This window comes from Tenrec ecaudatus, chromosome 9, assembly GCF_050624435.1.
Source record: "Tenrec ecaudatus isolate mTenEca1 chromosome 9, mTenEca1.hap1, whole genome shotgun sequence".
Taxonomy (NCBI): domain Eukaryota; kingdom Metazoa; phylum Chordata; class Mammalia; order Afrosoricida; family Tenrecidae; genus Tenrec; species Tenrec ecaudatus.
In genome coordinates this window covers 103,301,272-103,327,718 of record NC_134538.1, presented here as the reverse complement: position 1 = coordinate 103,327,718, position 26,447 = coordinate 103,301,272, and the positions used below count along the sequence as shown (strand labels likewise).

The 26,447-nt window shown below is 41.5% G+C and overlaps 1 protein-coding gene across 2 annotated transcripts in view; it reads left to right on the top strand.

Annotated features, from left to right (window-relative positions):
• DYNC1I1 (dynein cytoplasmic 1 intermediate chain 1) overlaps positions 1-26,447 on the top strand; it is a 351,049-nt gene that overhangs the window by 47,815 nt on the left and 276,787 nt on the right. The window contains exons 3-4 of one of the 2 annotated variants that reach the window (XM_075558388.1): positions 5,600-5,714; positions 8,499-8,556. In XM_075558388.1, the coding sequence (XP_075414503.1) occupies positions 5,600-5,714; positions 8,499-8,556 (173 nt within the window). Of the gene's footprint in view, positions 1-5,599; positions 5,715-8,465; positions 8,557-26,447 lie in introns of both variants that reach the window. The other variant, XM_075558387.1, reaches the window with a different exon arrangement.

Below are 26,447 nucleotides of genomic sequence, written 5' to 3'. Positions count from 1 at the left end.
TACAACTCTTATCACCATCCATACATATACATACATCAATTGTATAAAGCACATCCATACATTCCCTGCCCCAATCATTCTCAAGGCATTTGCTTTCCACTTAAGCCCCTTGCATCAGGTCCTCCTTTTTTTCCCCCCTCCCTCCCTTTTCCCCCCCCCTCATGTGCCCTTGGTAATTTATACATCATTATTTTGTCTTATCTTGCCCTATCCGGAGTCTCCCTTCCCCCCTTCTCTGCTGTCCCTCTCCCAGGGAAGAGGTCACATGTGGATCCTTGTAATCAGTTCCCCCTTTCCAACCCACTCACCCTCCACTCTCCCAGCATCGTCCCTCACACCCTTGGTCCTGAAGGTATCATCCACCCTGGATTCCCTGTACCTCCAGCCCTCATATGTACCAGTGTACAGCCTCTGCCCTATCCAGCCCTGCAAGGTAGAATTCGGATCATGGTAGTTGGGGGGAGGAAGCATCCAGGATCTGGGGGAAAGCTGTGTTCTTCATCGGTACTACCTCGCACCCTGACTGACCTATCTCCTCTCCTAAACCCCTCTATGAGGGGATCTCCATTGGTCGACACTTGGGCCTTGGGTCTCCACTCTGCACTTCCCCCTTCATTTAATATGGTATATATATACATATATACATATACATATATACATATACACATACATACACTCACTTATATCTTTTTTTTTTTGCATGATGCCTTATACCTGGTACCTTGGCACCTCGTGATTGCACTGGCCAGTGTGCTTCTTCCATGTGGGCTTTTTTGCTTCTGAGCTAGATGGCTGCTTGTTCACCTTCAAGCCTTTAAGACCCCAGACACTATCTCTTTTGATAGCCGGGCACCATCAGCTTTCTTCACTACATTTGCTTATGCACCCATTTGCCTTCAGCGATCCTATCATGGAGGTGTGCAGTCAATGATATGATTTTTTGTTCTTTGATGCCTGGTAACTGATCCCTTCGGGACCACTCGATCACACAGGCTGGTGTGTTCTTCCATGTGGACTTTGTTGCTTCTGAGCTAGATGGCCACTTGTTTATCTTCAAGCCTTTAAGACCCCAGTCACTATCTCTTTTGATAGCCGGGCACCATCAGCTTTCTTCACCACATTTACTTGTTCACACACTTTGGCTCCAGCCGTTGTGTCGGGAGAGTGAGCATCATAGAGTTCCAATTTAATAAAAGAAAGTATTCATGCATTGAGGGAGTGTTTGAGTAGAGGCCCAAGGTCCTTCTGCCACCTTAATACTTGACCTATAAATATAGACACATAGATCTATTTCCCCATCCTCCTATATATATTTGCATGTACATGTCTTTGTCTAGACCTCCATGAATGCCCTTTGACTCCTAGCTCTTTCCTCCATCTCCCTTGACTTTCCTCCTGCCCTACTACCATGCTTTGTCGCCACCTGGGCTAGAGTATACCTCTTCTCTAAGCAACCTTACCCTTGATCATTTCCCACCAGGCCTGCCACTCCCCCTTCTCTACCATTTGGGGTCCCATGTTTTTCCCTTGTCCCTGGGTTTGTTAACACCACTTCCTTACCCCCCTACCCCCCCACCCCAAGTTCCCCCGGAACTGTCGGTCCCGTTGTTTTTCCTCCAGATAGTTCATCCAGCCTGTCCTATTCAGACAGACCTGTGGAGACACTAACATGCACGAAAACAAGACAGAGGAAAACAAAGCAACAGTATACAACCAGACAACAAAACAACAAAAACAAACCACTGACAAAGAACAGAACAAAACAGTTCACAAGAGAAAAGCTTGTAGTTAGTTCAGGGATCGTTTGCTGGCCCTTAGGAGCGTTTTCCAGTCCAGTCTGTTGGGGCACCATGCCCTGGCCCCAAAGTCCACTTTCAGCATTCCCTGGGGACCTTGCCACTCCATTCCCTTGCTGTTCCGCTGCACTCCCCCAGTGATTTGCCTCGGTGTGGTGGGATCATGTCAGGTGCAATTCCCACACTGTCTCCGGTGCAGTCCCCTGTATCGCCCTTAGTCACTGATTGGCATCATTTCTCATAGTGGGGCCAGCCATGTTGTTCTCTCTGTGGACTGGCTGCTCTACTCAGGAACATCATCATCACGGCCTGGTAGGCCAGGTTGTGCTCCACTCTCTCCTCCTGCCCCTTCATCTTCTCCCGTGTGCTCTGATCAGATATGTTCATCTCCCGGAGCTGCAGAGTCAATGTCGTCCTTTGGAACAAATTCTTTTCGGGGGAGGGGCAGGAATCCACTTAATTTATGGTGCTGGGGCCAGCCTCCCAGACCTCTCCACTGGTTCCTTACTCCACGCCGGGATATTGCATTCACACCTTGTGACACTGGGTTGAAGTCTGGTCCCACTTGCCCTGTGGAGATATAAACCATACCCTCCCCTTGGGTGGATTAGTACTCCATTATGTGTATGCGTTGGAGTTTTCTAATCCACTGTTCTATTGATGGAAATGTATGTTGTTTACAATTATTTGCAATTGTGAATTGTGCCACAATAAACATTGGAGTGTAAATGATTGGTCGCGGTCTCTTCCATATCTCTCCTAGTATCTGCCCGGTAGAGGAATTGCTGGGTCATAAGGTAAATCAATTTCCTTTCGCTTTAAATATCGCCAGATCACTTTCCACAGAGGCTGTACATATCAACATGACCACCAGCAGTGGAGGAGAGTCCCTATCTTACCACATCCCCTCCAACATTTGTTGCTTTCTGATTTTTTGAATTGGGCTAATCTTAAGGGTGTTAGGTGGTATCTCATGGTTGTTTTAATTTGAATTTCTCTGATGGCTAATGATTGGGAGCATTTTCTCATATGTGTATTGGCTATTTGGGTCTCCTCCCTAGTGAAACTTCTGTTCAGGTCTTTGGGCCACTTCCTCAGGGGGCTGACTGTTTTCCTCTTTTTTCAGGCTTGGGGTATTGTAGATTTTGGTAATAAGCCCTTTGTCTGTTGTGTAATTGCTAAAAATCCTCCCAGATTTGGTGAAGTCTTTTGATGCACATAGGTTTTTTTATCCTTAGTATATCCCACTTGTCAATTTCAGCTTCATATGTTTGTGTATCTTTCCCTATTGCAGTTAGCCTATGTATTCCTTGCACCAAGGTGCTTAGGTTTGTCCCGATTGCTTTGTTGATTGTCCTGATACTTTGGGGTTTTACTTCTAGGTCTGTGATCCACCTTGAGTTTGTTCTTGTGCACAATGTGAGGTAAGAGTCTTGTTTCATTTTTCTATAGGTGGATATTAATTGTTTCCAGCACCACTTGTTAAAGAGGGCATTCACCTCCCACTTGTTGCTTTGGGGCCCTTGTCAAAAATCAGTTGTCTCTATGCTGAAGGGTTTGTTTCTGGGTTTTCCGTTCTTTTCCCTTGGTCTGAGTCTCTATCATTATTCCAGTTCCACGGTGTTTTTGACCACTGTGGCTGTGTGGTGGGTGTGAAAGTCGGGTAAAGCAATCCCTGCAAGTTTGTCTTTCTTGAGTTCTCTGCTAATTCTGGGCTTCTTCCCTCTCCCTATGAAATTGGTGGTAAATTTTTCCAATTCTTTGAAGAAGGTTATTTGGTTTGTCCTTTTAACATTCCATTGTACTTTCAATAGCCTTCTCTAGTACCACAATTCAAATGCATCGATTCTTCTCTGTTCTTCGTTATTCAGTGTCCAACTTTCAAATGCATATGAAGCTATGGAAAATACCATGGCTTTGGTTAAGTGAACCTTAGTCCTCAAAGTAGCATCATTGCATCCAATGGTCGTAAGAAGTCTTCGGCAGTAGATTAACCCAATGCAACTAGTCTTTTGATCCCTTGACTGTTGCGTGGATGAGCGTTGATTGTGGATCCAAGTAAGACAAAATCCTTGGCAACCTTAACCTTTCCTTCACTTATCATGATGTTACCTATTGGCCCAATTTTGAATATTTTGCTCTTCTTTACATTGTATCACAATCCATATTTGAGACTGCAATCCTTGATCTTCCTCAGCAAGTACTTCAGTTCCTTCTCACTTACAGCCAGTAAGGTTGTGTCATTTGCAGATTGTTAATATGCCTTCTAACAACGTTAATGCCAAATTCTTCTTCATATATCAAGGAAGGGAGTGTCAGAAAAACGTTTACTTGTGTTTTATTGATTATACAAAGGCAGTGGACTGTGTGAATCAAACCAACTAAGGGTAGCATTGAGAAGAATAGGAACTCCATATGACTCATTCTGCTCATGTAGAATCTGTACAAGGATCATGAGGTGGTTGTAGGACCAGAACAAGGGATAACTAGAGGGCTTAAAACCAGGAAACATTTGCGATGTCAGCGTTGTATCCCCTCACTATACTATCCAATTTGTATGCTGAAAATATAATCAGAGAAGCTACATTATATGAAAAAAATGTGGCAACCGAATTGGAGGAAGGCTTCTTAACCTGTACTTTGCAGCTGACACAACCTTAGTTGTTGAAAGTAACGGGGATTTGAACTACTTGCTGATGAATATCAAGGATTGCAGCCTTCATTATGGATTGCGATTTAATGTAAAGAAAACAGAAATCCTCACAACTATACAAATAGTTAACATCATCATAAACAAAAAGATGAAAGTTGTCAAAAAGTTTTATCTTGCTTCCACAATCAGTGTCATGGAAACAGCATTCAAGAGGCCAGAACACATTGCATTAGAAGACTCTCCTGCACAAGACCTCTTTAGAATGTGGCAGAGTAGAGATGCCATTTTGAGGACTAAGATGAACCTGACCCAAGCTTTGGTTTCTTCTGTCATCTCATATGCCTGTGAATGTTGACCTTTAAATAAGGGTGACCAAAGATGAGCCGACACATATGAATTATGTTGCTGGAGAAGAAGATGGAAAGTCCGATGGAGTGCCGAAAGAGAAAACCCGTTTTGGAAGGAGTTCAGCCAGAATGCTCCTTTTGAGAAAGGATGGTGAAACTTTGTCTCGCATATTTTGGAGATGATCACAGGAAAGACCAGGCTGGAGAAGGACATGGTGCATGGTAGAGTAGAGTTGAGGGGCAGTGAAAAAGAAAACCCTCGACGAGATGGACTGAGAGTAGCTACAATGATGGGATTGAGCATAACAGTGATCGTGAGGAAGACGTTGCCCTGGTGGGTGTTTCATTCTGTTGTACATGAGTCAGCTCAGACTCAGTGGCATCTAATCACAATACTTTTATCATCAATGGATATTCACAAATTATTTTACTTTCCAGCCAGATTCCAATTGTTTATTTGCACAATTCTCACCTTAAACATGGGGTACAAATATTACAAGCCCTCGATCATCAAATATTGGCATTATATGCATTCCCAGAAGGTAAAGAGAGCTGGAAAAAGAAGACCAAATTTTCAATACACCATATTTCCACTCAGAAATACTTTGCCTTGATGATTTCTTCCAAAACCAGAGGTGAGAAACTTTTGCGTAGGTTCAGCCATTAGTCAACAGAGCCATTAATCTTTATTTGCATCTTTTCTACAGGTAGTGACACCTACTCAGGGCTTTGCTGGCCTTTCCCATCATGCACGAGCCATGTTGGCCCTGTGACTAACTCTGCACCTCATTGACTTTTCCTAGGCTGACATGCAGCAGAAGAAAGAGCCCGCTCCGGATGACTCTGATCTGGATCGCAAGCGCCGAGAGACAGAGGCCCTGCTGCAAAGCATTGGTATATCACCGGAGCCACCTCTAGGTACTTAACAGTGCTTCCTGTCTCCATTGCGGGATACACCATGTCCAGTGTTGGCCTGTCTTGCAAGTGTTTAGTGTTATTATTTTTGTTTTTTAAAAGAAATCCTGCAGCTTACAGTTCTTTTGCATGTCTTATTTTTGGAATTGAGAGGGCTGGGAGAGACAGAAGGAAAGGTTGTATAGTGTTTTGCAATTTGCTGCTTAGCTGGTTATACGGTCAACTTTCCCCAATATGACAATAGTCTATACTTACTAAATGAGTTGTCATGCAGTAAGAATGGGAGAGTTCTACAATTTTCAATTAGAGTTTTACTTTTCCTTGCTGAATCCCAGTCTGTCTTTGCCAAAATACAGTGAATCTGCTCATGAATTTCATGACCTGCATAGGCATGGAGTTATTCCAAGAGGATGATACAATGTTCAGTGAGAAATCTGAAGGAAGTCTAATTAAAAACAAAAACGATAAGCTATTAGCAACTAATTAACCAGGGCAAGCATCTTTAAGTCCATTGTACATCTTGGCTCTGTTGCGAATAGCATTTTCACTGCACCACCTCCTTCCAACTCATCCAGTCCTGGTTAATTGTTCATGGCCTTGTTTCATCACTAAGGCTTCAATATTGGGATACTTGTTGTGTTTTCACTGAAGATAAATTTTACTTAATGTATTCACTCGTCAGTTAACATGTATCTCTCATGTGACCTTTTGGGTCTCCTTTTCTCCCTTTGCTTTCCATACATTTCAGAAACATCTAGGGTGTCTGTAAAACCATGTCACATCCCACATCCTGGGACAGCATTTTATGGTATATATAAATAAATGTGATCACAGATTTCCTGAAAATGGCAGACCCTCTTTTCACGACATCACTGATTTTATATTAAAATACATTTCCTTATTTCTATTGTTTAAACTAAGAATAAATGATCTTGCATACAACAAAATAGAAATACTTATATTCATATAAGAAAAAACCCCAAAACAATAAGCCTATAAATTATTAAAAGTTGCTAGATATAATTTAAGACATACATACAAAACTAAAACACCACAAAGCCTCAATTTGTAGTCAGCAAAGCAAAACTACAAATGTATATATCTAATAATGATGAAATAACCCCTAAAAATGTTGGTTATCTTGTTAAACTTCTTTATATTCACCCTATAGGGTGTTTAGCTGATAAACTTCTTTATTTTCACCCTATAGGGTGTTTAGCTGTTAAACTTCTTTATGTTCACCCTATAGGGTGTTTAGCTGATAGACTTTCTTTCAGGAGCTGACAAACTTTTTGTGTTTCTCTAAAATGTCATATGAATTAGATACTTTGCAGTCTATTATACTTGGCCTCTAAATAGCCTTTGAAAATCTGTTTCAGTGTATATATTGGCTAAACATAATAGTTGTATACCCTATTTTCACCTTCACTACATGAAACTAGTAATTAAACTTTACGAACAAAACAATTAAATATCCTGAAACCATGACCAAATTCTGAACTCTCCCTGCCTCTCCCGCCAAGGGGCCCTGGTGAGTGTGGACCCACTTTAATTTTTCATCCATCTCTCTGACTTACCCTCTGACTTATTGCAGAGGGTAATCAGTGCATTAATTGTGGGGCCCCAAGAAAATTCCTAGTTTCTTGACAGATCTGCCATTGTGTTATAGGATTTGGACAAAATAGTTAAGCCCTTTACCCTATTAAATAAATAAAAGGAAATTGCACTTGATTGAAACCAAATGGGAGTCTACACTCATGCATTGAAGTCTATTTCTGCCCATATGGTTTCTTTGGCATGTGTGATATTGAGAACCGATGAATTCGTCTGGACTGAAGCCACGTTGGCTCTGTGGGGGCAACTTCTATCTGAAGGACATTTGGCTTGAACAGAAAGGATACAGAAAGGAAACACATTTGCATTTTCTGTAGCCTCTTGCTTTTCTTATGCTAGCTCTCAGACTTTCAGCTTGCCCTGACCTCGATCTTTGAACCTCTCTCCCCTGCCTTCAGAGCGGCAGTTGCCTCCGGTGCACATGGCAGCCTCTTGTAGAGCTACAGGGGGAGAAGGCAAACAAGCCCCAGCATAATAAACAGTGCAAAGGGATGAAACTATTAATTAAGTGTAAAAATAAAACAGCCTGGCATTTTTCTTTGTTTGAAGAGAGATTTTTAAATTACCGGATTCAGCACGGAGCGTCTCTCTCTGTCGCTCAGGTTCTCAGAGGAAATGCAGTGCATGTTCTGGGGGCAGTAGCTGTCTTCCAAATGCAGAGGCACAAGCAAGTTTTCTGCCTCCCCTCAAGCACTTAAAACTGCTCCACACCACACACTTCATCCATTTTCTGAGTTTTACAGACACCCTGATTTATTTTTGAACAGGCCACCTCTGAACTAACAAAATAAAGTGAAGAATGAAAATTGTCTGGATAGAGAGAGCCGATTTGAATTACCCAGATAACTCTTTTGATTCTCCACTTTCCTTTGCTAGGATGGACATGGCCTTAGAATCCCTTAGTTTATCCTGCCTAAATTCATTTCAAGTTTGAGTTTCCAAAATATGAAAAATTCACTTGACTCTCTCCCCTTTCTTTTCTTTCCTTTTCATTTTATGTCTTTCCTATCCCACCTCGATCTCTTTGTCACACGCCCGCTTCCCTTTGGGTCCGTTTGTTCTGATTCGCCTGACACTGCTCTTTACCAGTGCAGTCGCTGCATTTCTTAACATGGGATACCTGTTATTTTCATTATTTAGTCCCAACCCCTATGTCTCCCTCTTCGAAATCAGTGAGCACTCCCAGTGAAGCTGGAAGTCAAGACTCGGGAGATCTGGGACCATTAACAAGGTAAGAGTCGTTCCTTCAGAGTGTCCCTTCCTTGGGTGTCGGTGGGCGGAACCAGAAACCTACAAACCCTCTTATTCTATGCTCAGTGTGCTGTTAAAGGTGCGTGCTTATGCGTGCATGCCAGCCCCTTACATAATGGCATAGCTAAGAATTGGGCCCCTGGAAGTGATAGGCTTGGATAGCCTATGGTAGTGCTACGTGTCCAGTTAGGGCCATTGGAAACAAGCGAGTGCACACGCATTGCCTTAGAGCCCAAAGAAAGCAACAAGGGGCAGAGGGAAAGGCAACATATTTGACTTTTTCTCATTTTCCTTGGGTTTCAGTTTCCATGAGAATTTTAGTGATTAGAACTCTGAGATCATAGTAACCCTAAACTTCATCTGTAAGGAATCGCATTTATTTGGCTATTAAAAAGGATTAATTTGAGAACTTGGTCTATGAAGTGTTTTATCATCATCGTTATCACCCTTAGGATTCACTGTTTCTCTTTAGTATATCAATTGCCTTTTGTTATGATTCTGTGTCCTTATGAATGGATTTAATTTGTAAGAGTGCATGTAGATGGTTTCTCATTTGATCAGAGAAGATGAAGCAATACATACAATGTGAAAAGAGAAACGCAGAATTCGGTTGGTATTAATGGACTCTCAATAGTATACCAGATTCAACTAATTATTCTTAAAAATAATAATTTACTAGATCCTCCTTTCTTCATCAGGATTATGCACACCACAGTCAGGTGGTATAAATGAGAATGTAATTGGGCCTGTGGCACCTTGTTAGGTCCATGTAAGACTATCAGTGGATCTTGTCTCTACCTATCTTCCAGTTTTTTCATAGGAAGTAAAACTTTCATCATTTATGACAATATCTGCTAAATTTTAAATGTCAGTAACTTTTAGTAAGAGCAGATGTGATCCATGTTTGGTTTATGGACTGCCAATTTGTGGCAAATTGAGACTGGTCTTAACTCTCATAAAATAAACAAAAAAAATCAGGTATTGTGATACGTAGTTAGCTTACACTGGTCCAATATCCCTCTCTCACAGTGTTTTAAAAATTCGTACCAGGGCTAATGAGTGACACGATTAGCAGAGGGTACTTATGCTCCAGGTAGATGACCGATAGGATTCTCTACCATGCATTAACAAGTAGGTCTCAAAGGGAAGCCAGAGGCTTATTAACAAACATAGATCCAGGAGTGGATTTTTGGCTCACACTAAATTCTAACTCTAATTTAAGAACAATTAGTTCTTACACAGCCCTGCTTGACACTCACATTCAAGAAGGAAATACAGAAGATATGGATGTTCTAGCAAAATGTGGTGAAGACCTTACACGGTGCCTGGCTATCTGATAGAACAGGGTGTGGACTCTTAAAGGCTTGTTTCCAAACAAGCAGCCATCTCAGTGAGATGTCAGCTAAGTCCACATGGAAGAAGCACACCGCCATCTGTAACCCAAGAGTTGTAAATTGCATAGTGCTAAACCAAAGGAAGGGATAGTATCAGAAATTAAACTGTGAGACTCTGGTTTGCCAAAGACTATGAAGGACAGAAGAAGCCCAAGATATATCTGTGAGATCTGCACAGGATATGCGCCTCAGGTGATTTCCCTCTCAATGTAATTGAAGGATGGGAATAAACTGGTTACCAAAAAGAGTATTGGGGGCGGGGGAGTATTGGAGCGATAACTAAAGGAGATAAAAATGATCAACCTGATTCGACCAGTTAAAACCTTACCACTCACTCCCCCTTCTGATACACTTTGGACTTGATCTGGTTTTCGATAGTTTCTGTTTTTTATGGCTCATACTGAGGTTTGTCTTTGATGGTCTTTGTGTTCTGGCATTGTGGGTTGCCTTCTTGAAAAACATTTATGTGTTTTTCTGGTTTTCGGTAAGTGAACCCCAGGATTGGTGAACTTAGAGAGACAACAAGTAGAATAAGGGTTCATGGGGGCATGTTGAGGGAGGTCCAGGGTTCCTGGGGCGGGGGACACATAGAGGGGAGCTGATCTCAAGAAACCTCTGTGGAACTGATGTGGAAGCAATTGCACAATGCTGCTTAATGTGACCAAACTCTGGAATTGTGCGATATGTGTATTGGCTCCTAATAAAATGGTTTCTGGAAAACAAAAAAAACCCAAAACACAACAAAAAAGAACTTTAATAAAATTTTAAATTAAAAACTGGAAATGCCTGCCATATTGCCCTTTGGCTGGTCTGTCTTTAAGTCTTCATCTATTTGCATACATTTCTTGCTGCCACACACAGATTTGGGGTATGAATTTCTTTCATTTTTCTTACTTTACTTGACACATCACCATTTTCATTTGAAATGCTGTTGTTCCCATACAGGCCCAGAAAACTGGTGCACAAAAAGAGACAGAAATGGGCTTAGTCTAGTATTAGCCTGAACTGTGAGGGTTTTTGTTTTGTTTTGCTTTTTTAATCTTTTTGAAACCATCAGGTAAAACTGGAATTATCGATATTTGTCTGTTGGTGTGCTTTTGACTGAGTATTTTGTTTTGTCGGGGCTTTTGAAATCTGTGAACACTGCTCTCAGTTGAACAAAAATGAAACTAAAGGCTTTTGTGGGCAGGAGGCTGGTTTATTTCAGCAAATCGCCTTTGTGATGTGGGGCAGCACACGTCCTCTCTCATCTTTTGCTTTGAACACTTCAAAAGGTCTTTGAGGGAAAATAGTAATAATAACACAGTTGTGTAAGATCTAACATTTATCCCAAAGCTGGCACAATATAATCACATTCCTTAGGGGGCCCATTGGCCTATCATTAAGTTAATATATTTGACCGTTTCTATACAAGGATGGTGTTGTGTCATCGCTGCTTAGCTTCAAGGGGTGCATGGCAACATCTAATTCTATTACTGACTTCACAGTTGATGAGACCTTTTGAAAACATTCTAGAGAAAGCTGACCTAAGCTGTTATTGCTCTGGGGATAACAGCAATTAGGGTTCTCAGAGAACATCATTCTGAGAACATCGTTCGTTCTCTTGTGTGGCTTTAAAAAAATTCAGTGAGTCACTTTGAAAAAATTGTAGTCCACTCCCATGTCACACAAATTCTAATGACGTTCGTTTCTTTATAGGAAAAGTCAGTCAAAGTGGGTCACCAGAAGTTAATCAGTAAGTCTCTTGCTTAATATAGGTTTCATAGGAATGTAAGGGAATTGGCAGGAGGAAAAATAAAAAGAGATGGTTTTCAGGAAAACTGAGAACATAGTTTATTTGAATAGAGAGCATTGTAAATCCCGCCTTTGTTTTGAATTTAGAAAATTCAATACAAATTTCTGGTTTTGCTTCAATAAAAAAGTAGATATGAGAATTAAAATGCAGGAGAATGTGGTTTGGGGCTTAAATTCCATTTGGGATATCTTTTTCTGTGTGAAAGGCGTTCCTGAAAATAGATGACCATTAACTTCAACCCTTCATGAAACACGAAATCTGGAAGCAGCTTTGCAAACCCTAAGAACAGTGCTCTCCGGTCGCAAGCATTCCCTCCCGTGTGTGGGTCAGGCTCTCAAAGAGGGAGAGCCCTTCACAGAAGACAACGTGCACTCAAATCAACATGCCGGTTATAGCAACAGCTGCACAGGAACTCTTAGAACTCATTGGACAAAACTTCAAACCAAAGCTGACATTTTGATTAGGGGACCAAATATGCCAAAGATTTCTCGTGACTCTTGTAACTAGTTTCTTTGAAAATTGGTACACTCACATATACCTTTATAGAGAAAAGGCTAAAAGAAGTGTTTTTAAGAACTAAAGTATAATAAATATCCCCTTTATTTATTTTAAGAGTAGCTAAAGATTTTTTAAACGAGTGACCAGAGAGGATAAATATATAGACATTTTGTATGATTAAATTTTAACTTCTTTATAAAACTTAAGAGTGTCACAGTTTGTTTTACAAGTTCTACAGTTGCTTTTATAGTCTGTTTCCCATTTATGATTTTTATTTGAAGTATTTTTTTCTTTTTCTCCTGGTTAGTTTTGATCGATTAGATTGATTCTTGCCAAATTAATGATGTTGAATGGCTCCCTAACTGAAATGCTTTTTCATTTTATTATCATAACATTTGAAAGATTAGTTTTCTTATGAACATACATGAAAAAATGCTAAATAAACTTAAGGCAAATCAAATCCAACAAAATAATAAGAGGTTGTTAAGAGGATTTATTTTTAAAAGGATATTTTTGTATTTTAAATGTTATCATAATTTATTATATACATGATTTAAAGATGGAAAAAAAATTTTACAACATATTCTGATAGCATTTGAGACATTTCAATATCCACTCCCATTTTTAAAAACTTAGTATGCAAGGACTAGAAATATAAGTGATACAATAAATAAATATACAGAATAAATATTGATCTCACACCAATGGTCAACAAATTTTATACATAACATTGAAGCATCAGTGATCTATAGCCCTTGAAGAAGACTGACTTATGCTTAGCTGAATATTAGTCTTTCTTCCTAAGAAAATGACAGATTTCTTGAAAGCAAAAATGAGGAGGTATTTGAGGTTACATTCATATAGTGGATAATCAATAAATACTTGTTGAATGAATACACCAGTGTCCTATTCTTTATACACAATACTAAGACACAGAATAAGCAATTTGCTCAAGTTCAAGTAGCAAAGAGCTAGAGTGCTAGATTTGGAATTTAGGCAGGTTGATGGAAGTGACTTCCCTACCCTGTCTCTAACAATTGATATGTGATACAGGATGTACCCAATGAGGTTTGGTGGTGATGGTGAAGAGTCAATCAATTAATACTTGCAAAGAACTTAGAAGACAGCCTGACATAGAGTAAGTGTCCGTGAACTTTAGCTAGTATCATGTTTGGTTTTCTTTAACACTTTGAGGCAGCCATTTTTCTAACAGGAAAATATCTTTGTAGATTCTTTCCTAGAACATTGTGTCATTTTTACGCTTGAAAAGTAGGCCTATATCTTCAGCCAAGCCATTATATAAAAAATGTTGAAGATAACAAGATCAAGGTCAGATTGTGGTCCACTGGAGACCGAAATCCTTCATCACTAGCATTCAGATATTCATACAGAAATGGATCCACCACATGATGATTATCCTGCCTACAGTTATTCTCTATCACCAGAATTGGCTTATGACAGTTTCTGATGTGAGGGCTTCCTGCCCTAGGACTTTTCTTCCTGCTTAGTTGTGACAAAGCTAAGTGCGAGGCTATCTGGTCCTCCAGGCATCTGGAGGGTGTGTTGATCTCCTAGCATTTCCTGGAACTCCAGGCATTGGCCACACACCATCCTACACCTGACTGAAGAGTGAAACTTTCATGAAGACTTTAAAGATAAAATATTCATCTCGGTGATAACACACTGTGCCACCTGTGATTATAATAATGGCAGGCATATCATAGTCTCATGAACAAAATAGAACATAAATGATATTTATGTTTGATAAGAAGTGATCAGGAGGTGGGAGTAGTGATGAAATTATTTTGAGCTATTTTTTTTTAGAAGATGTAGTCCTAGGATCATCACAAAATCTTGTTTTTTCAAATCAAGTGGGGCATTCAAGCCCTCCAAATCTAATTTTTAATAGTCCCTCACTATTACCAAACTAGCACTCATATAGTTTAGATACTCAGACAATATAGACCATCACAAATTAGAAAATGAAAACTTATTTTCCCACCAGAGATAATGGTTATAGTACAGACACACATACACACAACATAAGTGGACCTCAGAAAATTCATGGGAAAAATCTGTTAATTTTTAATTCCATTTCTTCATGAACTTCTTGAAGCTCCTCTTTTATGTATAATTATATATATATAACAAGTATCATCCTGTACAAACAATTCAACCCGATTTTCCTAATTTCCTGAATTTCCAGTTTAAAACATTTTCGTATTTCCCCATTTGTCCCCACAAGCAATTCCATAGTTAAATACTGAGGCATGTCATCATATCAGTATCTATTGGTCCTAACCCCTTATATCCATTCATTTTCTCTAGGGAGGTAAGGCCCCTCCCCCAAGGAAGTTAAAACGTTTAGAAGATGAAGACATTTTCTCTGAAGACTTTAACAGGAGAACCCTAACCCACTCAGAGTAGATTGGGCATCAGTCAGCTTACTCTTTCATGAGTATTTCATATTGGGATCCAAGGTCAAAGGGGCAGATCTCTGCAGTCCTCTGCTGTATTCACTTGGACACTAGGCATCCATAAAATGGATATTTTTATGTTGACAGAATACTTGACTAAAATTCAAAATTTTATAAATTCAGCCTTACCTCAATTTGCTGCCTCACGATAACCTTTTGAATAAGGACACGGAAGTAGCCTTTGAGCACTTTGCTCATGATCAACTTTCGCTGACTCATCGCAGGAGAGGAGAATGTGCCCCAGGGCCACAAGTACCTAGTTCCCATCAGACAATCCTCAGGTCCTGTCTCTTTAGCCTTGATCAGAGTCCACAGCATCCCTGTGGATCTTTCCAGAAAACTTTTGGTGAAAATGACACCACTATTTGGAGGCTCACAGGGCAGCAGTAAAGAGACACTAGTGAAAACCAAAAAATTGCAATAAGACCATGCCAGTAAAGTGAACAAGACTAGTAAATTTTGTATGCGCAAACACATTTTTGATTATCATTATATAAAACAAATTTGAAAGGATGCTGCCTGCTATTTGTACTTCACTGATAGCTGAAATCGCTTTTTAAAGGCTTGTTAAAAGTCACACTCTTTGGAAAGTAAAATAAGACTACAATATTTGATATGTTACCTCTTTGTGTGGCACACTAAAAGATTATTTCATAATTTGTGATACCTTATCATTCTGTATTCGTACTTTATGCACCCATAGGGCTGTAGTAACATAGTAAACATCTGCTTCTGAAAGAGGTTTCAGAGATTTCTTCTGGAGAATCTGCCTTGCTGGTCTCTGTGTAAGATTTGGGGGCTGGGCATGCCCTTGATTTATCATGTTAAATTCTACATTTATTTTGGGATCCACCTCAAGCATACTGCCTACAAGGCAGAGTCAGGCCCCTACTAGCAGTCCATGTTATTAAGCAACAGAGAGGAGATTTTTCACACAGTGAAATTTAAAAGGGTTCTTTTTTTTTGGGGGGGGGTATGAGCTTGCTATCTGTATATATTGCTCTGCTCCAAATATATTCCTGACATCAGAAAATGTTTATCCCGATCATTGCCTACCTTAAGTAAGGAAGTAATTGAGTCTGGAAGTGAAACATTAGCTCGTTATTTAAATGCCATCCTTACTCAATTAACATCATTTTAATGAGTGATCAGATGGATTTTTAAAGTGTCCTTATTATTCAGCATCTTGCTTTTGGAAGTGGTACATGAAAAATAGATAGGTTACCATGGAATTGAGTGGAGATTTTCTGTTTGGCACTGTTTGTCAGCCAGACTGTTGTCTCTGTCTGATTAGTTCCTAGTGATTTGTAGTGCAGAGAAAACATGTTAAAGGAGCTTTCAGAGAAACTTGGTCACCGAGGAGAGCTGTCCACTGCCCTCTAGCGGTTCTCTGACCACAGAAAGACCTGTGAGGTTGGGTTCGGAAGCAACCACTTCTGGGACTGCCTAGATCTAGCTAGCTGCTCAGAGCTCTGGGTAAAGGAGGTGGCTAGACCTTTTCTGACTCTTAGCACAGGCAACTGAGATGGCCAGGACCTTTAAGATAGATTGTCATTCTTCACAGAAAACACCCTTGGGATTTCATGTGGAAACATGGGTTGTACAGAACAGAATTCTTTATGTGTGTGTGTGTGTGTGTGTGTGTGTGTGTGTGTATTTTACGGTTGCCAGGCAGACCCATGCTGGTTTCATTTGCTAATTTTAACAAGTAAAAGCTATTTCTTTAATAGTCAGCTAGCCCTCATGCGGCACGTCAATCTGCAGAAAAGACAGATGTTTATCCATTCATATAAATAAATAAATAGCTAAGAATATATTGTGTGAAACTCACAGGGGCAGTTCTACCCTGTCCTATCGGGATGCTGTGAGTTGGAACGGACTCGCAGGCAGTGAGTGAGTAAGAAGACATAACGGTACACCTGCTAGGGAGATACCGAATACTGCCTTCAAAAGAGCTCCCTTCTATCAAACTGTCAGATTTCATTCGAAGCCATCTAAGATGTTCACTCACTGCCAGTGTGGTGAGTCTGACTCATACGGACCTTATAGGTCAGTGTAGAATTTCCCCTTTGGGGATTTCTAGGCTGAAAATCGTTATGGGAGCAGAAAGCCCCATCTTGATCAGAGTGACTGGTGGGTTCGAACTGCTCACCGTGTGTTTAGCAGCCCAACTTCTAATCCACTACACCTCCAGGGCTCCTGTGGTCACTATGGGTTGGAACTCACTGATGGTACCTAACAACAAGAAGGACATATTAAGTTGTCACTCCTCTCAAATACTTATGCTCATCTAGTTGAGCACAAATGTCATACACTGCTATTCCCAAATCACTCACAACTAAGTTATAGTATGTTCGTGTGGGACAAGTGACTTCATTCATTTCTGTCCTACCTGGAATGTGCTCCATACTAAACACATAACAAATGTGTGTGTGTTGCTACTGCGTAGGCCAAGTGTCAGAAGAGGGTAGGGATGAGGACATAGGTAAAAGCAAGGATGTTCTCTGGTCTAGATCGAGAGTAGGATGCTGGACAAGTGCCCGACTGTGACTTTTGCTTAGGGAGAACTAATGGAGATGGTTATTCAAACTGAGACACAGGCGCAAACTTTCTCACACGAACAAAATAGAAATTAAGTTACTGGGCAGAGGATGAACGTCTAGAGTGGGACTAACAGTGTCGTTGCTCAATGTCATTGTTGCTCATTGTCTTGGCGTTTGTAACAGTGCATATGACAGCTTAAAGACCACATGAAGAATTAGTCTTCAAGCTGGTATTGGACCACTTTTGAGTAGAGCAGATTATTGATGGCTGTAGAGAACTGTGAAATAAGAAACCTGCATATTTCTTCATAGTTCTCTTTGGGGTTATTGAAGGCCAGTATACTTGGGAAGGAAAGCATTTGAACCTGACCTTTAAAAAAAGAAAAGAAAAAAGACATATGTGTTGGATAGATTGAAACGAGAGCAAAAACATTCCAGACAAGAAAGCCATAAACAAGGAAGCAAGATAACCCTCTGCATGTTGCAGGCATAGTAGGAAAATGAGTCTGGGAGTCAAGAAGAACCACTGGGAGAGTGGAGATTAGTGGCCCATTGAATACTTGGTCATCATTGCATTTGTGTGGATTCTTGTTAAAAACACACTGTGTGACAGCTCTAAGGTGAGCGAGTCACCTTGTTGTGTGTGTGAGAGATAGAGATCTTTTTCTGAGGTATAAGGTCTAGTTTGAGGAAGCATTGGCCTGAGAAGGTCCAAACAAGACCGGGTAATTGAAAAGAATTGAGGTTTTAAAGATTTACAGCCTCATAAGTCCTATAGAACAATGCTATTCTGTCTATGGGTCACTGAGAATTGGAACGCACTCGACAACAGCTGGTGTTTTAGGGCCAAGTACTGAGGGGTGGGGAGGAAAAGTGAACCTTGGATGAAACATGCTTGTTTTAGTGAGATGGGGAGAGAAAGGGTATTTAACATTACAATGAGTTGGGGAGGAGGCAAAACAAGTTGTTTGGGGTCAGGAAAACGAAAGGGAAAAGGATATAGGAAAGAGCCAGTAATCACTAGAGTGAGAACAACAGAAGATGAGGGATAAGGGCTGGCCATGAGGTTTGGTAATTTGCAGGTCAGCAGCCTCGTCACCCTCACCTCACTTTTACTCTCATTTTTATTCCTTGTTCCATTTATTCCCATAAGCTAAGTTCCTGGCAGTAAAATCATGCCAGGACTAATGCTGCTTTTTAATTTTTTTATGGTTCTTGATATGCGTGCCATATTATTTCCCAAAAGAACTCTACTAATTCAAAATGCCACCTACAAAGCCCGAGAGCACTTCAACTACATTGGTGTTAGTGTTACAGATGGAAGCGTTCTTCACCTCTCTGCCTAAATACATACCAGAAATCATTCTTAAAGTGAAAACCAATAGAAAGTAGGAGTAAGGGCATGTTTTAGGGAAGAAGGCTGGAGCGTCCCACTCTGAGGCCAGGTAAACATGGAAAGAACACTGCAATTCTTGCTCTTGGAAGGAACTGAACAGGAGGCGATGAATCACCTAGCAGCAAACAAGGTGTGTGCAAGCCAAACATCAGGCCTTTCCTCCTAACTTTTGACAAAGTAACTAGAAATTGTTCTTCTGGATTTTTCCTTTTCTTTATCCAATAAATTGATACCGAGGCAATAACATAACTTTGGTCAATGGAAGGGATTTTAAAGGAAGTTGCAGAGTGGTGAATTGGTAGAAGGCTTCAAACATGAAATCCCGTTACTCCTTTAGTAGGTTGCTCCCAGTTGGAAGATTTTTTGACATTTTGTTTATTCTTTTTTAAAGAAAAGATTGAAACATGCCTTGTCTCCGAGCTGTAGAGTAACTGTTATGGGGTAGACCATTTCCTTGAAAGGCCAGAGGCAACCCTTTCCGGCATGTTGAAGTTCAACAGTAGATGATTATATTACATTATGTAGAAAGATTTTGTACCTACTATTTTGAAACAAATTGGGGAAATGTGACCTTAATTGGAATGTCGATAAGTGCCAAGGCTGTGGAATCATAACTCTGCCTTTTAGTCCAAAGCATGCAAGGAATTATTGGCTTATTCAGGATATGTGCAAACGTCGGGTTCTCTAGGAATAAGAACCATCCTTAAATCTTCAGAGCTAACCCTAAAAAATCAGCACCAAGTGGATCAAAACAGAGAAATCAACTCTTAGAAATAAATAAATACCAGAAAGGTTTAGCAGCCAGGAACCCTGTACAGACATCTAATTAAAGAGAGCTTGTGCTGGTCATCCAAAGCAGTAGAGAGCAGGGATACCCAGGCAGCAGTAACGCCAAGTCTTCCTGAAACATGTGGATGTGGTGGTGGCACTTGCTGAGAGGTAGTCAGAGCTGCCAGGAGCCTGGTGCTCATAACTCGCCTCACTTGTTCTGGTTCCAAAGATGCTGCTGGTGATCTGGCTTCCTGAATGCTGACTTTCCAGGAGAGAGGACTTTGACAGACTTGCATGCTTGTTCTGCCTGGCCGGTGTTATTCTCACTGTAAACGGTGAAGTGGCATTTGATTTTACATAACACGCTAAGTCTAACTAGACTAGACTAGCAGATAATCACAGCCAAGTACAATAAACCAAACATTGGTGATAATGAGTTTTGTATGTTCAAATCTGTACTCCGTCCTCTGGGAACCAAGTTAAATTGATTTAGAGGATAATGAAATTACACCCCAGTGTTTTATACTGTTCAATTCTAAGTTGGCCTTGAATAAACATCTAGTGAACAGAAATTATAACTATTATTATTAACATTTTAAAAATCATTTTATTTAGGGCTCATACAATTCTTATCACAATCCATCCATCCATCCATTGTGTCAAGCATTTTTTACATATATTGCCATCATCATTCTCAAAACATTTGCTTTCTACTTGAGCCCTTAATATCAGCTCCTCATTTTTCCCCTTCTCTCCCCACTCCCCCTTTCTCATGAACCCTTCATAATTCATAAGTTATTATTATTTTATCATATCTTACACTGTCTGATGTTTCCCTTCACCCAATTTTCTGTTGTCCATTCCCCAGGGAGGAGGATATATGTAGATCCTCATAATTGGTTCCCACTTTCTACCCCACCTTCCCTCCACCCTCCAGGTGTCACCACTCTCACCACTGGACCTAAAGGGATCATCAGTCCTGGATTCCCTGTGTTTCCAGTTCCTATCTGTACCAATGTACATCCTCTGGTCTAGTGAGATTTGTAAGGTACAATTGGGGTCATGGTAGTTTGGGGAGGAAGCATTTTAAGAACTAGAGGAAAGTTGTATGTTTCATTGTTGTCAGCCTGCACCCTGACTGGCTCATCTCCTCCCCACAACCCTTCAGTAAGAGGTGTCCAGTTGCCTACAGATGGGCTTTGGGTCTTCACTCTGCACTTACCCTCATTTACAATGATATGATTTTTTGTTCTTTGATGCCTGATACCTGATCCCTTTGACACCTCATGATCACAGTGGCTGGTGTGCTTCTTCTATGTGGACTTTGTTGCTTCTGAGCTAGATGACCCATTGTTTGTCTTCAAGCCCTTAAAACCTCAGATGCTATATCTTTTGATAGCCGGGCACCATCAGCTTTCTTCACCACATTTGCTTATGCACACATTTGTCTTCAGTGATCATATTGGGAAGGTCGGCACCCCTGATATGATTTTTTGTTCTTTGATGTGTGATACCTGGTCCCTTCTTCACCTCATGGTCACACAGGTTGGTGTGCTTCTTCCATGTGGACTTTGTTGCTTCTAAGCTATATGGCCGCTTGTTTACCTTCAAGCCTTTAAGATCCCAGACACTATATCTTTTGATCACCAGACACCATCAGCTTTCTTCACCACATTTGCTTATGCACCTGCTTTGTCTTCAGCGATTATGTCAGGAAGGTGAACATCATGGAATGCCAGTTTAATAGAACAAAGTATTCTTGCATTGAGGGAGTACTTGAGTGGAAGCCCAATGTCCATCTGCTACTTTAATACTAAATCTTTACATGTATGCACATAGACCTATTTCCACATCCTCGTATATAAATATATTTACACATATACCTACCTTTATTTAGACCTCTATAAATGACCTTGAGTGGAACCTTTTTATGATACTTGTTGATATTTACTGAACATTTCTACTGTGTTAGACCCTGGACAAATGCTAACTGCTTGCTTCTTTGTATGTGCTATCAATGTATCATTCCCATGAAGCCCAGTACTACAGAGGCAATCCCTGCTCAAAGTGACCGATAGAGGTTTTCTCAGGCTGTACACTTTTTATCACAGCAGGATCATCTAAACTGTCTGTCATTAAGTGGCTAGTGGGTTTGACTCACTGACCTTGTAGTTTGCAGACCAATGCCTACCTGGGGGTGCCAGCAGGACTCCTTGACCAGTGTATGAATTGATGTCAATATTCCTATACCTCCATTCTTTTTCTAAAATAAAAGACTCACAAATGCAAGTTTGATGTCCCACAGCTCATCTGAGGTGAAATGTTTTACTTTCTGCCTTGTTCTACTGATGCCTTATCTTCCCATAAGAACTGTGGACACCTTGGAGAATTCTCTGAATCCTCTATCAAAATATTTAATATATTAGACCATCGATATATGCTTGTTGAACAAGTAACAAAAGGTTCTTATTTAAAAAATGAAAAACTTTCTTCTGAAAACATTTTCAGGACTTAATGTTTAAGTAATAGGACTAATTACTCTTGTAAATGAGGATGATTTCTAAGTGAACATAATTTGTGAGAGCAGTTTGTGCTTACTTCCTAGAGTTTATTAACATACAGTTTCATTACTTCTTTTGCTTTTTATAAATAAACCACCCAACATGCCCAAGAGATTTGGGAGAAGCCGCTGTTATACTCTCAACAATATAGGATATGAGATAGCTAGAAAGTACAATCTGTATTTCCCAGGTTACAGGAAATGATCCCCACTGGAGAAGCAAGAGTGGAAAGTCAGTGTCCTGTCGTGTTTTAAAATACCAGCCAGCAAAGAACCGTGAAGGACTGGTATGCCAGTCCTCTCATGTTCCCAGGGACCTAAGCTAAATTGCCCAGTGACACACAGAAGACCTTTGGCCAAAGCTCAGCCCCCACCTACCTACCCCTCTCCACTAACTCCCCTACCCCCTTCCCCAGTCCAAGATGTGGCCTAGTGTTAGGGTGCTGCGGTCAGTAGGAAAGTGTTTCCACACATCTGTGCAGAAGGCAAGCAGCGAATGTTCTCTGCACATCTCTATTCACCCTTGGAACCACAGCTGGTCTTTGCCATTTATTGTATTGGCTTTAAGACCTTTATTGACTTTAATCTGATAGCTGTGCCAGCCCACTCACCCCACAGAGGATAACAGGGAAAACAAAAAGGGCAATAGCAAAACCCATATGCTGGAAAGCACCATTGGCTTTTCTCCTACATTAGGGCACGTCAGTGGCAACAACTGTGATTTCTTTAAGTGACCAGTAGCTATGTGACCTGGAGGCAATGCTGCTGGGCGCTTAGGTACACACACACACACTACTTTTGTTGTTGTTCCTGAGCTAAGGTGAACTCCAGACTGCTAGATCGTGCCTCTGCTGTGGGACTGTGACAGAGCAGCCCTGTTTTTATTTCCTAAGGGCACTGCAGGGTCAGGGGAATTGTTGGTGCAGAACAGAACAGCTGGGCCACCTGAGAGCTGCTGTTCTTCACCTACATCAGAGAGGCGAAAAGGTCAAACAAGGCCATCTCCTAAGAAACAGATCCCAGTTCTTCCAAGTGCGCACTTCTCACAGCCAGTAAGAAAGAGCTGCAGCCTCTCCGTCCCCCGCAGAAGCATCCTTAAAGACAGCAGTTCTGATTTTTCGAGGTACCTGGTCAGCAGTGCCTGAATTCCTTTTGTGGATACCGTTATGTCCCCTGTTTGGCACAAGGTAAAGCCATCGGTGGCCACGAAGAAGCAGACGGCTTGCTTTCCTTGAGCACAGACTAAGCCCAGAGCAGTGGGTCTCACCCCTGGCTGTACATGGGAACTGCCTGGACAGCTTTAAAAGCTCGCCTAAGCGCAGGGCCACCTGCTCTGGGGTGTTCTGGACCTCAGGGCAGCCTTGAGCAAACAATAGGCTTCGAGATGAATGCATGTGAACATCAGTGATCCCTCCTAGATGCTGACAACTGAAATCAATAATCTATTCCATTCAGTTCTCCAAAGGTGATCACTTGAATGTGCTAGAATACAAATTCTCAACTCACATCTATGGAATCAGGATTTCTGAGGCTGTGAACCAGTATCCTAGCTTAAAATCTTATTAGCATTATAATTTAATAAGGCTTCCAGGTTAACCTGGTAGACATTGAGTTTGAGAACCCCTGATGCAGCTGAGGCCTGGCTACTCACAGTCGGTCCGCAAACCAGCAGTGTCTGGGTCACCCAGGGCTTTTTAGAAATGCAGAATCGCAGGCCACCCCGACCAATGAAATCCAACTCTACATTGTAAAGAGAGCTTCAAGTGTGCATAATGGCAGTGAGCATTTGAATGTATAACCCCCTGGTGGTACAGTGTATTACATGTGGGCGCTACTGTAAGGTCAGCAGTTAGAAGCCATCAGCCACTCCTAAGGGAGAAGATGAGGTTTTCCGCTCCCACCAAAAGTTACCGCCTTGGAAACCCCAACAGGTGGTTATGAGTGTGAATCAATTTGAAGGCAGTGGGTTTGGTATGGGGTGTGGTGGTGGGGAGGGGGAGGGAGGTAGGATTGGTATGCATATGTGAAAGTTTCAGAAGCAGTGATCTACGAAATAGTAGCCAAATAGTGTTCTCACAAACAACAAGTAAAAAGACTAGTTATCTTTCAGAGCACGCAGGTTAGAAGGCAAGAGCACTGTGGGAGCCGGCCGGGGAATCGCGCTCTGTCTCCTCCAGCAGCAGTGCTATATGGGATTTAGCTCATAGCGAGGGCATTGGCTCAAGGAAACTAGGTCTAGTGGCTGTTGTACTAAATGGAGCCCTGGTAGCTTAGTGGCTTGTGCTTGGGCTGCTAGGGGCAAAGCTGGCAGTTCAAAACCTCCAGCCACTCCTTGAGAGAAAGTTGAGGTTTTCGACTCCTGTGAAGACTTACGGTCTGCAAACCCATAGGGGTAGCTCTAGCCTGTCCTACTGGGTTGCCATGACTTGGAATCTACTCAATAGCAGTGAGTTTGGTTTTCTGGTAGTAGGAACGGCAACTGCTTATCAAAAGGTTACTGTATAACTGTGTTTTCTCCCTGTGGAAAGCCAGAGACGACATCCGTGCATTCTACTGATATTATGATGTCAAAGCAAACGTGCATCACATTGATCCAGGATCTTTCTCTATGTAGAGAGGGAGCAGCCCATGCCTCTATGAGCCTTAAGTCACAGTCAAACAGAGAGCAATAAGTAGGTGGATGTTATGCAATCTTAGTAAAGCTACGTGCTCCGAGAAAATAGAGTATGATAAGAGAAGGGCATAAGGAGAGACAAGGAAAGGTAGTGGTGAGAGATGGCAATGTTCCCTAAAGAGGTGGCATTTGAGCAAATCATGGGTGAGGCATTGCAGTCAGCCGCATAGCTGTCTGTAGGACAAACATCCAGGATGGGCCTGGCGTGAAGGGAGGGAGGAAGAGATTTGTCAGAGAGGAGTTTGGGAGTTAGTTGCAGCGACGGCATAAATATTCTTGTAAGCCAAGCAGAACAAAGAAACGCGAAGGAACGTCATCTTAGTTGTCTAGTGCCGTGGTACAAGAAACGTCACAAGCCAATAGCTTTAGCAAGTAGACATTTACTTACACTTCAGAAGGTCCCTAGGCAATCTTCACATGGCTTGGCATCTCCTGTCTCACCCCACCCCCTTCCCACAGCTGCTTCTCATTTGCTTGTTTAATCTTGTATCTCGAAAGAGATCAATTTAAAACGCAGCCTGTGCTGATCCTGTAGCATGAATGTAGCAACGACAGCCCATCCCCAAGTGGGACTACAGGCACAGACATAGAAGTTAGGGTTTATGGTGCACGTGGAGACACAATTCAATGCGCAACAGTTTCTTACACTCTCACAGCCCTACAGACCTTGTTAAACTGTAGTGGAGAATGAGAAAGTTTCGGTATCAAGCTCCCCAACAGATTGGTACTGTTGGCTGTGGGTCACTCGGAAACACTAAGGAACGAGGTTCAAGAGCTTGAGCACCATGCGCAATGTCACCCCACTGGTACATTGCAAAGGCAACGTTTGAATCTCAGATTTTTGATGGCAAATGCTGTGCTGTACATCAGCATAATCTGTGTGTCTACCTGAGGACTTCGTGCCTGATTCACCTGTACCTATGTGCAGGCAATGGAAAGGGCTTGACACGAGAAGTCCTTGCATGCATTCTGTTTATAGAAGAGCTGGTTCTTGCCTTCTGTTTTGAAGGATATCTAAAAGCAAGGGAAATTGAATGCCTTGGCAGTTGTTAAAATGTGCTACCTCTTGTGAATTATTTAAAAGATGTGTAGTGTAGTTAACCCTTAGCCCCTTAGAGACAGGTGATCTTGCTGTTGAAATGCATACATATCTACCTACCTACCTACCTACATACAAACATATATATATATATATATATATATATATACATATATATATGAAAATGACCATGAGTCTTCAAACCTAATGCATTATATTTGCAGTGACTGACCCGAAGAAGTCAGTTACTCTTCAGGCTCTGGACTGGCATATGTCTCTCTGCATCCCATGGAAGAGTCGTGTGCTCTCAGCTGTGGACAGACTGTGTTGGTCAGATCCATGTAACTTTACATGCTCAAGTCCCCCAGACTGCAATATAAAACAAAGCCAACAAACAAACTAATACATGATGGGGAGGTGTATGTAGTTTAAATCTAAGGTTCTGGGTCTTCTTCCAACGAGCTATGATGGTGCAGTGGCTTAAGCACTGGGCTGCTAACTTCAAGGGTGGCAGGTCACACTCCCCAGCTGTTCCAAAGGAGAAAGATGAGGCTCTGCTCCCTGAGAAGTTGTGTGTCTGGAAACCAGTGATGCCATTCTGTTCTTTCCTGCGGGACCTCTGTAGGGCAGAGCGCACTGGGCAGCGGTAGGTTTGTGATCACAGCTCCTGGTGTCACACAGATGTTCAAAGGAAAGGGCGGTCCCCTGAGTTCTGTCGTGTCTC